A 13,267-nucleotide genomic window follows, 5' to 3' on the forward strand; every position below is an offset into this window, starting at 1 on the left:
TATTTGTGTTTGAAACATGTGCGTGTACATGATGCCTGTTGGTGTTTTCTGATCTGTATCTGCAGTGCTTTACTTACTCTTACCTAAATTGTGTCTCTTGGTTTTGGCGTGCTCGTGGATGTGTTTCTTTGTGAAGCAGCCGAAGAAGACGCAGTGGAGACACGAGTGGAGTCGGTTCAGATGAGCCCCACACATGTGACATATACATGACTTCGCCTGGGAGGGAGCAGAGAAAATGGAACACACTGATCAGATTAAAGACCATGTTAATAACAGGACAAACTGGAGGCTTTAGGATCCTTCCTGAGTCACTGTGTTTATTCCAAAACCAGTCAGATATCAGTCCGATTCACCAAACCCACAGATTCACACAAACAATATTACAGAAACTCATATCCAATAACATCACCCCTGAAAACTCAAACAGAGCTTGCACTTTGTTGTGTGAGTAATCTGATGTGCAACACTGAGAGAAAGGCCTGAAGTAATGTGAGATCAGTAAACATACATGGTAAAAAGTGAGCGTGTACACACACACCTGTGCCGTCATGTACTCGTGGCTGTGTACACAGCAGTACATTGTAATCTACCACAGCAGCGCATCGTGTCCTGTTCATCAGGGTGAATGGTCTGATATCAGCACAATGCTGATTAACCAACTATAAATGGCTACATTAAAGCAGCGTCCAGCTCCTGAACACAATTATGGGATTGCTCATTAAATAACAGACCATTTAGCACACTGAGTGTCACTCACATGCACCATGCAGAGAAAGTGTGGTGAAAGCGTCTCCCTCCGTCCCTGTTGTATTAGATGTATTGATCTGTATATCTGCTGAGACTAGAAGGGCAAGACAGATCAGAGCTCCATTTAAGGACTGCTTAAAAGATTCTCTACACACACTTTTGAGAAGGAGATTTTACACAAGTGACTCACTCATTTAGACTTCCACATCGCAACTGATCTGCCCAAACAAACAGGACAGTAACTGTGCCCCGACACACACACACACACTTACTTCAGTACCTATGCCAAGATGCCAACCCTAAATGAAGAGACTTCAGCACATAGTGAGTGGTCTTTGGTTCAGTCTCTATGAGGAAAGGTCTTCTATATTCACCATCAAAGCATAGAGTGGAAACAACAACAACAGGCACTGACTCAATGAACACAACCAATTAAACAGACAGAACCAGTTCCAGAAATCCAGTCAGACAAAGTGCTCGCGTGCACACACGAGAGAACATGAAGCCACTGAATTGCCCATCCAGATGCTATGATTTAAAAAAAAAAAAAAAAAAAAAAAAAAAACCACACCCCAATACAATTTCTTTACCTCCACTTCTCCAGTTTCCTTTCCTGGTTTCCCTTCCTCACTTCTCAGCTCAGTTCCTCCACCCTCCAAGGAATGGATGCAAGGACAGGAAACAGAGACAAACATATTCGCCCAATGAGAGGTCCCTGTTCAGCGAAGCATCACTTTAAAGTGAATTCACATGATTGATGGATAGGTGATTGAGACATAGAAGATGGATAATTATGTTTGAATGGTTGCTTCTGATTAATTAGAATTAGGGTTTTTTTGGACAGGTGGAGCATATATACCATCACATGCTACAGTAAAATTACCACTGCTTATAATGATAAATAGTAAGTCAGTTAAAGCACATACGCAGAACAATGGCCTCACTTTTTGTTTATAAATGCCTTGAGACCTCAAGAATGGCATAAGTAGTTAAGTGTTAACAATAAATCTAATATAGGAATTTTCACAATTAAAGTGATTCATATAGGTAGCGATCGGAGTGAATGACCTTGACGTCCGTAACGTCACAGTAGGAAGCTTATCAGTCTCATCGCCATTTCCGCTATACTAAAAACATAGAGCTGACTGCAACTCCGATCCTCCATTTTGAGCTAATTTAAATCGCCATGCCACGTAGATGTGTTTTTGGCCAGTGCAGAAACACGACAGAAGGTGGATTTACGTTGCATTCATGGCCCAAGAATGTTCAAACTGCAAAGATTTGAATGCGTTTTGCAAGTTGTTCACGGGCACATTGGGCGCCTCGAAGTGGTCTCTCCTCTGCTCTGCACATTTTACTGAAGATTCATACGAGACCTCTGATCTGTTGAGGACTGTTGGCTATAAGCCCGTATTGAAAGAGGGTGCAATACCAACAATTAAATAAAACAAGAAAAGTAAAGCATTTATTTATTTATTTTTAAAAAGGAAAGCAAGTTCAGTTGTACCAGTTCTCCTGGAGTGTGAGCCAAGGGTTGTTGGTAAAACCCAGGACAGAATAGGACAGGACATCACATCACTCAGGCAGTGACCTCCCTGTGGTTGTTGCTAAAACCGGCGACGTCCCATCCCGGGTTTTAGTAATTGCCTGAGCAAAAGGGCAGAACTCTGCTGTGCTAGAGGAGTTTCGTGAGATCTCACTACTGGATGTTGAAGGCAAAATATTCTGGTCCATAGTTGCCAAGAGGTTGACATATTTGCTCAGCAATGAGTACATTGACCCCAGTGTCCAAAAAGGAGTCGTCCCAGGGTACTCTGGATGCTTAGAACATACATCAGCCATTAGCCAGATCATCTAGGAAGCAAAGAGTGGAAACAGCACTCTCTCAATTGTATGGCTAGATCTAGCAAAAGCCTACCTGAGTGTACCTCATCAGCTGATCCAAAAAGCTTTGGAGTACTACCTAGTACCATCAGAGGTAGTGCAGCTAGTGATGTCACATATGGATATGCTGAAGATTACGTTCACTGTGGGAAACTTTACCACCAAACGGCAAAGGCCTGAGAAGGGCATCATGGCAGGATGCACTATTTCCGTGGTCCCGTTTGTGGCTATAATGAACCTACTGATAGAGGCAGGAGGGGAGCAATGTAGAGGTCCTAAAGCAGACGACGGCACAAGACATCCAGTCTGCCGAGCATTCATGGACAACGTGACCGTGATGACCATCAATCCAGGGAACACAGTGGATCCTGAGTGCACTGGAGATGGCGGCAACATGGGCACGAATGCAGTTCAAACCAGAGAAATCCAGGAGCCTTTGCATCCTGAAAGGGAAACTGGTAATTTCTTACCAGTTTCCCTTTCAGGATGCAAAGGCACCTTCAGCATTCAAGGATCAGAGATCCCCACAATTCAAAACCAAGGGATCCGATGTCTCGGTAAGAACTATGATAGTTCCCTGAAGGATATAGCCAACCTTAGAGACACCAAAACTCAATTGAGTGCCTGGCTCAAGGCAATTGACAACAGCCAGCTGCTTGGTCGATTTAAGGTATGGTGCTTTCAGTTTGGCATCATACCCAGACTGCAGTGGCCGTTCCTACTGTATGACTTCCCCATGTCACAAGTGGAAGTGATGGAGAAGCTGTGCAGCAAGTTTCTCTGAAAGTGGCTGAGCGTTCCCCCTTCCTTCAGCTCTGTGAACCTGTACAGCAAGACGTTAAAGCTTTGCTTACCAGTTTCATCAGTGGTTGAAGAATTCAAAGCTACTAAGACAAGAGCAGTCAGTACACTGCTCCTGTCTAAAGATAGGAAAGTCCGATATGCCAACAAGTCCATCAGATGCGGCAGGAAGTGGAAGCCACAAGATGCAGTGGTTGAAGCAGAAGCCTACTGGAAGCACCAAGAGATCGTTGGCGTCGTTTGCCAGGGTTGCTTGGGCCTTGGAAATTATAACACAAGGCTGTGAAGCAAGGCCAACGCTGAAGGTAGGACAGAGGTGTTGGTACAGAGGGTCCGAGAGGCAGCAGAAGAAGACCGGTGGGTGAAAGCGGTGGGTCTTGTCTCCCCGGGTCAGTGGATGCAGTGGGACCAAGCACTTGATCGACTGCTGTCCTGGAAGGAGCTATGGAACACTGATCAAGGCAAGTTGACCTTATTGCGTACCGTGGCTGATCTCTTGCCAACCCCAAGTAATTTAAAGATTTGGGGGAAGGAGGAAAGCTCATCATGCACATTATGTGGCACAGCACTGTGCACACTGAATCATATCTTGACAGGATGTCCAAAAGCACTGGGAGAGGGACGATACAGGTGGAGGCACGACAAGGTACTAACAGGAATCGCCAAATGGGTGGAGTTCCAGAAAGTTAGAGCCAATAAGAACCAGACACCTCCTCCTGTAGTCACCAATTTCCACCTTCAAGGTGACCAGGCTCCCAGGGCAAAGATGACAGCCATGATCTCACCTTCCCATTTTACAGCATGCGGCCAATTAGGAGTTACAAGTGGACTTGAGAAGGAAACTTATCTTTCCACAAGAGGTAGCAGTGACCTCACTCCGTCCTGACATGGTACTGATATCCAGGAGCACCAAGACCATCATACTAGCTGAACTCACCGTAGCTTGGGAAGACAGGCTAGCCATCTCACACCACCAGAAAAAAAGCAAAATACCAGGATTTGATTGACGAGGCTGTGATCAAAGGATGGCATGCAAACACTTCCCATCGAAGTAGGCTGTCGAGGTTTCCCAGCAACATTGGTGTGCTACTTCTTGCAAAGGTTTGGCCTGGAGCCGAGGCACTTGAAGAAAGCCATCAGGGAAATAGGCCTGGCAGCTGAGACCAGTTCAAGATGGCTGTGGTTAAAGAGAGCCCACAGTTGGAACCCTTCTGCAGGTGAAGGCTAATCACCCTTTGCTGCCCCACTCAGGTGAAGCGTACAGGTTAAGGGGCGAAACGGTAGTGAACCTGAGATACTTGCTGATGATGCAAAAGGGTTCTCAACATTGTGGAAGCACAGACTATCCTCTTACTTAGGAGTACTAACATGGGGAGTTTCCTGTTATTCTTCAGCACCATTATTCTAGTAGCTTCAGGCTTGTAGCAAAGCATCTTTGATGTTTACCTCACCTTTGAGCCAATTTATCACCATGCCACGTATATGTGCAGCAACACGACAGAAGGTGGATTTACGTTGCATTCATGGCCCAAGAATGTTCAAACTGCAAAGATTTGAATGCGTTTTGCAAGCTGCTCACAGGCACATTGGGCGCCTACGAAGTGGTCTCTCCTCTGCTCTGCACATTTTACTGAAGACTCGTACGAGACCTCTGATCTGTTCAGGAGTGTTGGCTATAAGCCCATATTAAAAGAGGTTCCAATACCAACAATTAAATAAAACTACAAGTAAAGCATTTTTTATTTATTTATTTTTTAAAAGGAAAGTAAGTTCAGTTGTACTAGTTTCTCCTGGAGCGTGAGCCGAGGGTTGTTGGTAAAACCCAGGACGGAATAGGACAGGACGGCATCATATCACTCAGGCAGTGACCTCCCTGCGGTTGTTGCTAAAACCAGTGACGTCCCATCCTAGGTTTTAGTAATTGCCTGAGCTGAGCAGTACATGGCGGAGTACTCAGTATGGAGAAGTAAGTACTCAGTATGGTCTGATTTCTCCACTGGATATGCTTGCCTCAGCAGCAATATCTTGCCCTTACGTGGAAGAAGTGAATGAATGGAGAACTGAATGAACAACTGAAAGTTAGATTGTTTCAAAACAAATCGGCCACAAGATCGGCCTTCGAGAAGCGAGAACACAGATGGGTAAGCTCTGACTCTCATTTAGATGCAAAACAACACGTTGTTTACCTGCATTTAGATTAATACACATAATTTGTATTGTGTATTTAAGTTACAAGAGTATTTAATTTGCTTCAGAATGTGATCGTCTCAGTTCATCTGATTATTTAATTAGCCCTTTACGTTTTATCAGTGAAAATGCATGCATGTTGCACAAGTTATAACACCTATCCTGTTTTAATGAGAGTCAACCCACAATCAATGAAGTCAAATCAGTCTTAGTTGAGCAAGTCGGTAACGGTATTTCTTACTTTCACCATAAATTTTTATTTATATGACTTTGGTCTATAGCTGTTAAAGACCTCGGCCTTAAAACTGGTTACCGCTGTGACGTCATGCACTAAGGGCTGGCTCAGCTCGAATGCCAACTTTGCGGGAGAGTTTAACTCCTAAAAATATATATATTTTTATTCCCATTTATGCAGCATACAAGAGTCAAGGATGGAGATACTATCCACTCAGAAATTAATTTAAAAATAAAGGTTCTGCGTAACTCCTTTAAATTTATATAGTGCTTTTCTCATACCCAAGGTCACTTTACAATTATTGGGGGGGGTCCACCAAAAGGAGGTCAGGAGGTCATTTCAATGGTGCAGCAGCCACAGTCCCACCAAAAGGCGCATGAAAATAAGTCCCATACTGTCTGCACAGCTGCCGCCAGGCAACACTGCTTGGAACATCATGCCATGGATCCACAAAGTGAGCACAGAAGCACTGCCATGCAGAGTGCTGGGATGTCCCAAACCACCTGCACAGCCGCCGCGATGCCACTGGGCAACATCGTTCAGAACACCACGCCAAGCACAAAAGCACAGAGCACTGGACAACCATGATGTTAAAAGAGCAATGAGCTCACTGCAGTCCATAGCAAGGAGCACAGGCATCACCCATGGCAAACCAAGGCCTGGAGGGAACTGACGCCCAAAACAGAGTCCGGAGCTACACCACAACCGGCGGACAAAAAACAAAATCATCAAACTACAACACAAGAAAAGAAAAACAAATTTGGGGTTGTAGAAAGCACCTTTCTACAACCCCAAATCAGAAAAAGTTGGGACGGTATGTTGAAAACAATGATTATTTACAAATCTTTGACCTGGATTGCACTCAAAACACCACATTATTTAATGTTTTACCTTTATTTTATTGAACTTTGTTTTTCAAAACGAACATATTCAAATTGGATTCTTGTAACACATTTAAAAAAAATGTCAGGACAGCAAAGTATTTACCACTTTATAATGCTGCCACTCCTCACAACATTTAAAAGATGTTTAGGGACTGAAGACAATAAGTGAAGTGTTTCAGGTGTTATTTTGTCCCATTCTCCCTGCAAACAGGTCTTAAGGTGTGCAACACTACAGGGTGGTTGTTGTCAATTTTTCCATTTCAAAATTTGCCACACATTCTCTATTGGGGACAGGCACCCTCTTCTTCCACAGCCACGCCTTTGTAATGTGTGCAGAATGTGGTTTTCCATTGTCTTGTTAAAATACCCTTGGAAAAGATGTCTTGAAGGCAGCATATGTTGCTCCAAGATCTCAGTGTACTTTTCTGCATTAATGCTCCACCACAGAAGTGCAAGTTACCTTTGCCAAGGGCACTGATACAACCCCATACCATGACAGACCCTGGCTTTTGGACTTGCTGCTGGTAACAGTCTGGATGGTCCTTTTCATCTTTGGTCTGGAAAACATGGCATAATTTTCTTCCAGGAAAAAAAAGACCTAGAACACTGATTCATCTGACCACGATACACATTTCCACTGTGTGATGGTCCATCCCAGATGCCGCCAAGCCCAGAGAAGTCAACGGTACTTCTGGACACTTAACCAAAGGCTTCCTTTTTGCACAGTAAAAGTTTTAACTGATATTTGTGGATGTAACTCTATATTGTAGAATTTAAAGGTTTGCCAAAGTAACCCTGAACCCATGTGGTTATATCGGCTATAGATGAATGACGGTTCTTGATGCAGTGCCATCTGAGTGATTAGAGAGCACAGGTGTTCAGCTTAGGCTTGTGCCCTTGCCCTTTACACACCAAAATTTCCCCAGATTCCTTGAATCGTTTAATGATGATATTATGCACCGCAGATGATGAAAAGGTCCAAATTCCTTCCCATCTTTCTTTGAAGAACACTGTTTTTAAACATTTCATTCATTTTCTCATACATTTGTTAACAAACTGAAGATCCTTGGCCCATCTTTGCTCCTTAAAGACTAGGCCTTTCCTGGATACTGATTTTGTAGCAAGAATCATGATTACAATCACTTGTTGACATCACCCGTTTCAAATCACATCATTCATTGTTTTACCTCATTACTAGCCCTAAATTGTCCCTATCCCTTCTATTTTTTTATGCCTCCGTCACCTTAAGGTGCAGGAGGCATTTTTTCGGGTTGTCCGTCTGTCCGTCCCGAAACCTTGTGAACACGATATCTCCAAGGCAAATGAAAGGAATTTCACCAAACTTTCACCATTTGTGCATTTGGGGACAAACATGAACTGATTAGATTTTGAGGTTAAAAGGTCACAGGTCAAGATTACTGTGAGGTCAAATGTCCATCCCCAAACTTTGTGAACACCATATCTCAAAGACTAATGCAAGGAATTTCACCAAACTTCCACCATTTGTGCATTTGGGGACAAAGATAAACTGATTAGATTTTGAGATCAAAAGATTTTGAGGTTAAAAGGTAACCGGTCAAGATTACTGTGAGGTCAAATGTCCATCCCCAAATCACAACTTAATAAGGCGTGTAGTCTACCAGGCGGCGGCATCCCCATCGACGCCGTTGGCGTCGAGTTCTATCTAGTTTTGGTACATGTTACACGTCTGAAACGCAGGAATGGATGTATATTAAATGAAATTAAATTGACCAGAAAAAACATGAAATATCTTGGGTTCATTCTGACTGCAATAAAATACAAAGTAAATTTAGAAAATCACTGATTTTTTTTTTTTGCATTTTACATACTGTCCCAACTTTTTCTGATTTGGGGATGGATGATCTAGAAGCTTCCCTGACCCTGAGTGCATTTTAAATATTGACACGTCCTTAAAGATAACAGATTCTGATGAATTTCCAGGTCACAGGACAAAGGATGCATAAGTGATGCAAGGCAGTAGAGTTTTTGTCTCACCTCAAACATCCTCATCACACAAGCACAGTGCTGAGTTAATCTCACTTTAACTTCCCTGTAGCAAGGTGGAAGTGTGGTTGCTTTTAAATCAATGCAGCATCTAAAGAGGGAAACTGTTATTGACCAAAATGCTACACCCAGGAAGCACTTTTTATACCATCTCCCAAACCAAACTGAAACAGAAGTATTGTCAGAGTTAAAATACAAAGCAATAAAACTTTGGACGAGGTTTAACGGACTTCTCTGATCTACTTATGATAAAGAGCAAAAGAATTTTCCTTTAATGAGGCGCATGAGACTTTTAATTTGGGCTGGGAGATAAAACGATAATGATAAATATTGCAACATGTCCTCAATATAAATAAATGTTTGGAGCAGGGCTTTGAACCAGAATTTTTTTCCTATTGGTTCGTTCCGAACAGAAACGGAATTTTAACGTTTCCGGTTTTGGGTTCCACCATTAAATGGACGTTCCCGAACCAGTTAGAACAAAAAAATTTCGTTCCCGGAACGGTTAATTACGTTCCCCGTTAGCTGTTTAACAAATGGCTATAAAATTATGTCTGTCTCATCCAGCTTAAGCCAAATGTAGGCTAATTCTATTACAACCTTCATTAAATAAGACAAGAAATAATTCAAAAGAATTATTTCAAATGTTGGCGATTTGGATTCTCAGTACGTTTTCCCATCTACACAAACAGAAAAAAAGTGCCAAAAATGAAAGATAATTCGTTTAGTGTGTTACCAAAGGCTAGTCAGGCCCTATGCATTGAGAGGCTAACAGAGGTTAACGTCATTTAATGTTCGCAAGCCTCTCATTAACGTGGACAAATATATTGATATTGACGTTTTTGAATAACGATAGACTGCAATATTTACCTCTTATTTAAGATGTGGAGACGTGATAGTAGTCCACCCTCCCGCTCTCTCCATTCAGTCAGCGAACGTCACACAGGAAGTGAACCCCAGCGGGTCATAGAAACTTGCGCAGGAGAAGAATGACTTTTATTTGTAGGCTACGGAAACTTTGAGGAACGAAATAAAAACCGGTATTAACCGGTTACCATTATTTTTAATAAGCGTTTCTGTTCCGGAACATAAAAAATAAAGTTTCTGGTTTCGTTTCTGTTCCATGTGAAATAGAAAAAGTTCCCGGTTTTCGTTTTCGTTCCTTGAACCGGTTCAAAGCCCTGGTTTGGAGACAAGTTGACTTCATGCCATATTGAATTTTGGAGAACTAATATTTTGTTGATGCTCTGTGTTGAGAGGATCAGGAGGAATGCTCAGGGAGAACAATGGAATAGATTTTTCACCTTTCTTTTGCGCAGGGGGTGCTCCCATGATCCGAGTTAGTGCATGTGACCACTACGGCTCCTGACACAGCAAGTATGCACATTGTTTTAATTAATAAATGCACCTTATCAAACCCACTGACTCAAAATTATCAAAAAGTTGAATTTTTTTTTTGACAAAAAAGTTACCTTTACACCTGTGTTCTCGCAGTTTGCCAGGTTGTGAATTAGCAGATCTTGCATCTGTAATGTTTAAACTCCTGCAACCTGCATACACTTGGTCCAAAAACGAGCTTTCAGACACGATATGGCCAAATGTTCTGTTTATTTTTGCTCCACGAGTGGAAATGGATCCTGAACAAGCCACATTCACTTTACAGCATGTTGGCTAACTGGCTAGCTTGAGCACATTGATTTGTACATTCTCATTAAAAGGTGCTACTGGTAAGATTGGCGTACTTAGATTGTATGAAACTTAAACTAACAGAACTGCATCAAACTGAATAAAAAAAAAAAGTATTTACGGTTACATGTTGGTTATATGGTGGCCTGGTGGTGCAAGTGGTTAGTACTGTCACCTCACAACAAGAAGGTTCTGGGTTCGAGCCCAGCGGCCGACGGGGGCCTTTCTGGATGGAGTTTGCATGTTCTGTCTGTGTGGGTTTTCTCCAGGTGCTCCGGTTTCTCCCACAGTCCAAAAGACATGCAGTTAGGTTAACATGGGATGGCCTTGGGCTGAAGTGCCCAAGAGTAGCGGCGCACATGTACGCAGCGGCTTTGATCTCCTATGATGAAATAAATTTCGCTGTATGTTTGTGCAGCAACAATCAAGGCATTCTATTCTAATTAGTCTTTATGGTTTACAATTAGACAAGACCTATGTATTCGTTGCCAGAGTCCCTGCTTGTACTCAGTGCAACATGTATACTGTTCCTACTTATTCAAGTGACATTGGTCATATCTAAACAACCTGTGTTCCCCCCCCAATCTGCCCCTCTGAGTTACATGTTGGTCCTGGGATCGAGATGCTGACCTCTTCTGTTCCTCGGACCTGCCTGATCCATCCTGGTGCCCTGTGTCTGGTTGGAGTCTCATCGCATCGCTCCTGTGGAGGGCGGCCCCATGTGGACAGTTGGGGGTCGCGCCTGGAGGACGCTCTGGACTCTTGCAGTGGTGTTTTTGTGGCTGGGGACTGCGGTTGTCATGAACGGTTTTATTTGTATAGCTTTATTTGTATAGCGCTTTTAACAATAAAAACATTGCGCTCGGGTTTCCGTCGGTGGGGGGTTTATAGCATCAACGAAGCTGACTTTATGTTAGGACTGTTAATGTTATAGTCATGTTGTCTGTTGTTCCCAAATGAGGATGGGTTCCCTTTTGAGTCTCGTTCCTCTCGAGGTTTCTTCATGTCGTCTGAGGGAGTTTTTCCTTGCCACCATCGCCACAGGCTTGTTCATTGGGGATAGAGTAGGGATAAAATTAGTTCATATTTTAAGTCGTTCAAATTCTGTAAAGCTGCTTTGCGACAATGTTTATTGTTAAAAGCGCTATACAAATAAACTTGACGTATTAATACCATTAATCTTTTTTGTTTGTTCGTTCAGGCACATTTATTTATTATTATATACCATCAAAGTATAAAATTGAGATGATCTCAAAAGGAGGCCAAATGAGCGTCCAGCTCAAAGCTGCACCGGTAAACGGATATATGAATCTTAAATTTAATCTCGAACTCGCTCTATGTATAATCTAGTGACGGAATGATTTGTAGTTGTGTGAACCTCTGCTTTTGTACTAATCGGACTGATTAGTACAAAATTTCTTTTAAAATTTCTTCAAGGGAGTGCTCAATTAAAAGGGAACGATAGGATTGCAAAAGTGAAAATCTTTGCCATCCATCCCATTGTTCTCACAACAACAGTCTGATGTAGCCACAACAGGTCATTAAAACTTAATTTTGGCACACACAGTAACACTTGTTTCTTGCACATGCTCAATTAAAAGTAACAGTAGGATTACAAAAGTGAAAATCTTCACAGTCTATCCCATTGTTTTAGATAGAACTTCAGATTTGTACTAAAGGACATGTGTTAAATGACCGGATACTGGGGTATAGGACTATTTACATTTTTGGAACAGACTGGACTTAGACAAATATAGTACATCGTAAATCCAATTCTCATTTACACTCCAATTCAGAAGTTGCCACCATTTTCTTAATTTCAGAGTGTAAGACCCATTCTGATCCAATATGCTCTATTGTACGAGTTATATAAAAATATATAAAAATAAAATGCGTGCAAACAGATGCTTGAAAGTTCGTGAACCCTTTAGAATTTTCTATATTTCTGCATAAATATGACCTAAAACATCATCAGATTTTCACACAAGTCCTAAAAGTAGATAAAGAGAACCCAGTTAAACAAATGAGACAAAAACATTATACTTGGTCATTTATTTATTGAGGAAAATGATCCAATATTACATATCTGTGAGTGGCAAAAAGTATGTGAACCTTTGCTTTCAGTATCTGGTGTGACCCCCTTGTGCAGCAATAACTGCAACTAAACGTTTCTGGTAACTGTTGATCAGTCCTGCACACTGGCTTGGAGGAATTTTAGCCCATTCCTCCATACAGAACAACTTCAGCTCAGGGATGTTGGTGGGTTTCCTCACATGAACTGCTCGCTTCAGATCCTTCCACATTATTTCCATTGGATTAAGGTCAGGACTTTTACTTGGACATTTCAAAACATTAACTTTATTCTTCTTTAACCATTCTTTGGTAGAACGACTTGTGTGCTTAGGGTCGTTGTCTTGCTGCATGACTCGCCTTCTCTTGAGATTCAGTTCGTGGACAGATGTCCTGACATTTTCCTTTAGAATTTGCTGGTATAATTCAGAATTCATTGCTCATTGGTCTCATCCACCCACAAAACATTTTTCCAATAGCCTTCTGGCTTGTCCATGTGATCTTTAGCAAACTGCAGATGAGCAGCAATGTTCTTTTTGGAGAGCAGTGGCTTTCTCCTTGTAACCCTGCCATGCACACCATTGTTGTTCAGTGTTCTCCTGATGGTGCACTCATGAACATTAGCCAATGTGAGAGAGGCCTTCAGTTGCTTAGAAGTTACCCTGGGGTCCTTTGTGACCTCACCGACTATGACACGCCTTGCTCTTGGAGTGATCTGTTGCTTGACCACTCCTGGGGAGGGTAACAA

The 13,267-nt window shown here is 42.3% G+C and overlaps 1 protein-coding gene across 1 annotated transcript in view; it reads right to left on the reverse strand.

The window, feature by feature from the left end:
- The window catches only part of usp22 (ubiquitin specific peptidase 22), an 87,157-nt gene that overhangs the window by 46,050 nt on the left and 27,840 nt on the right, over positions 1-13,267 (reverse strand). Inside the window, exon 2 of the mRNA XM_060939475.1 lies at positions 84-216. Within this exon, the coding sequence (XP_060795458.1) occupies positions 84-216 (133 nt within the window). The remainder of the gene's footprint in view (positions 1-83; positions 217-13,267) is intronic.

Source organism: Neoarius graeffei, chromosome 14, assembly GCF_027579695.1.
Source record: "Neoarius graeffei isolate fNeoGra1 chromosome 14, fNeoGra1.pri, whole genome shotgun sequence".
NCBI classification, from domain to species: Eukaryota; Metazoa; Chordata; class Actinopteri; order Siluriformes; family Ariidae; genus Neoarius; species Neoarius graeffei.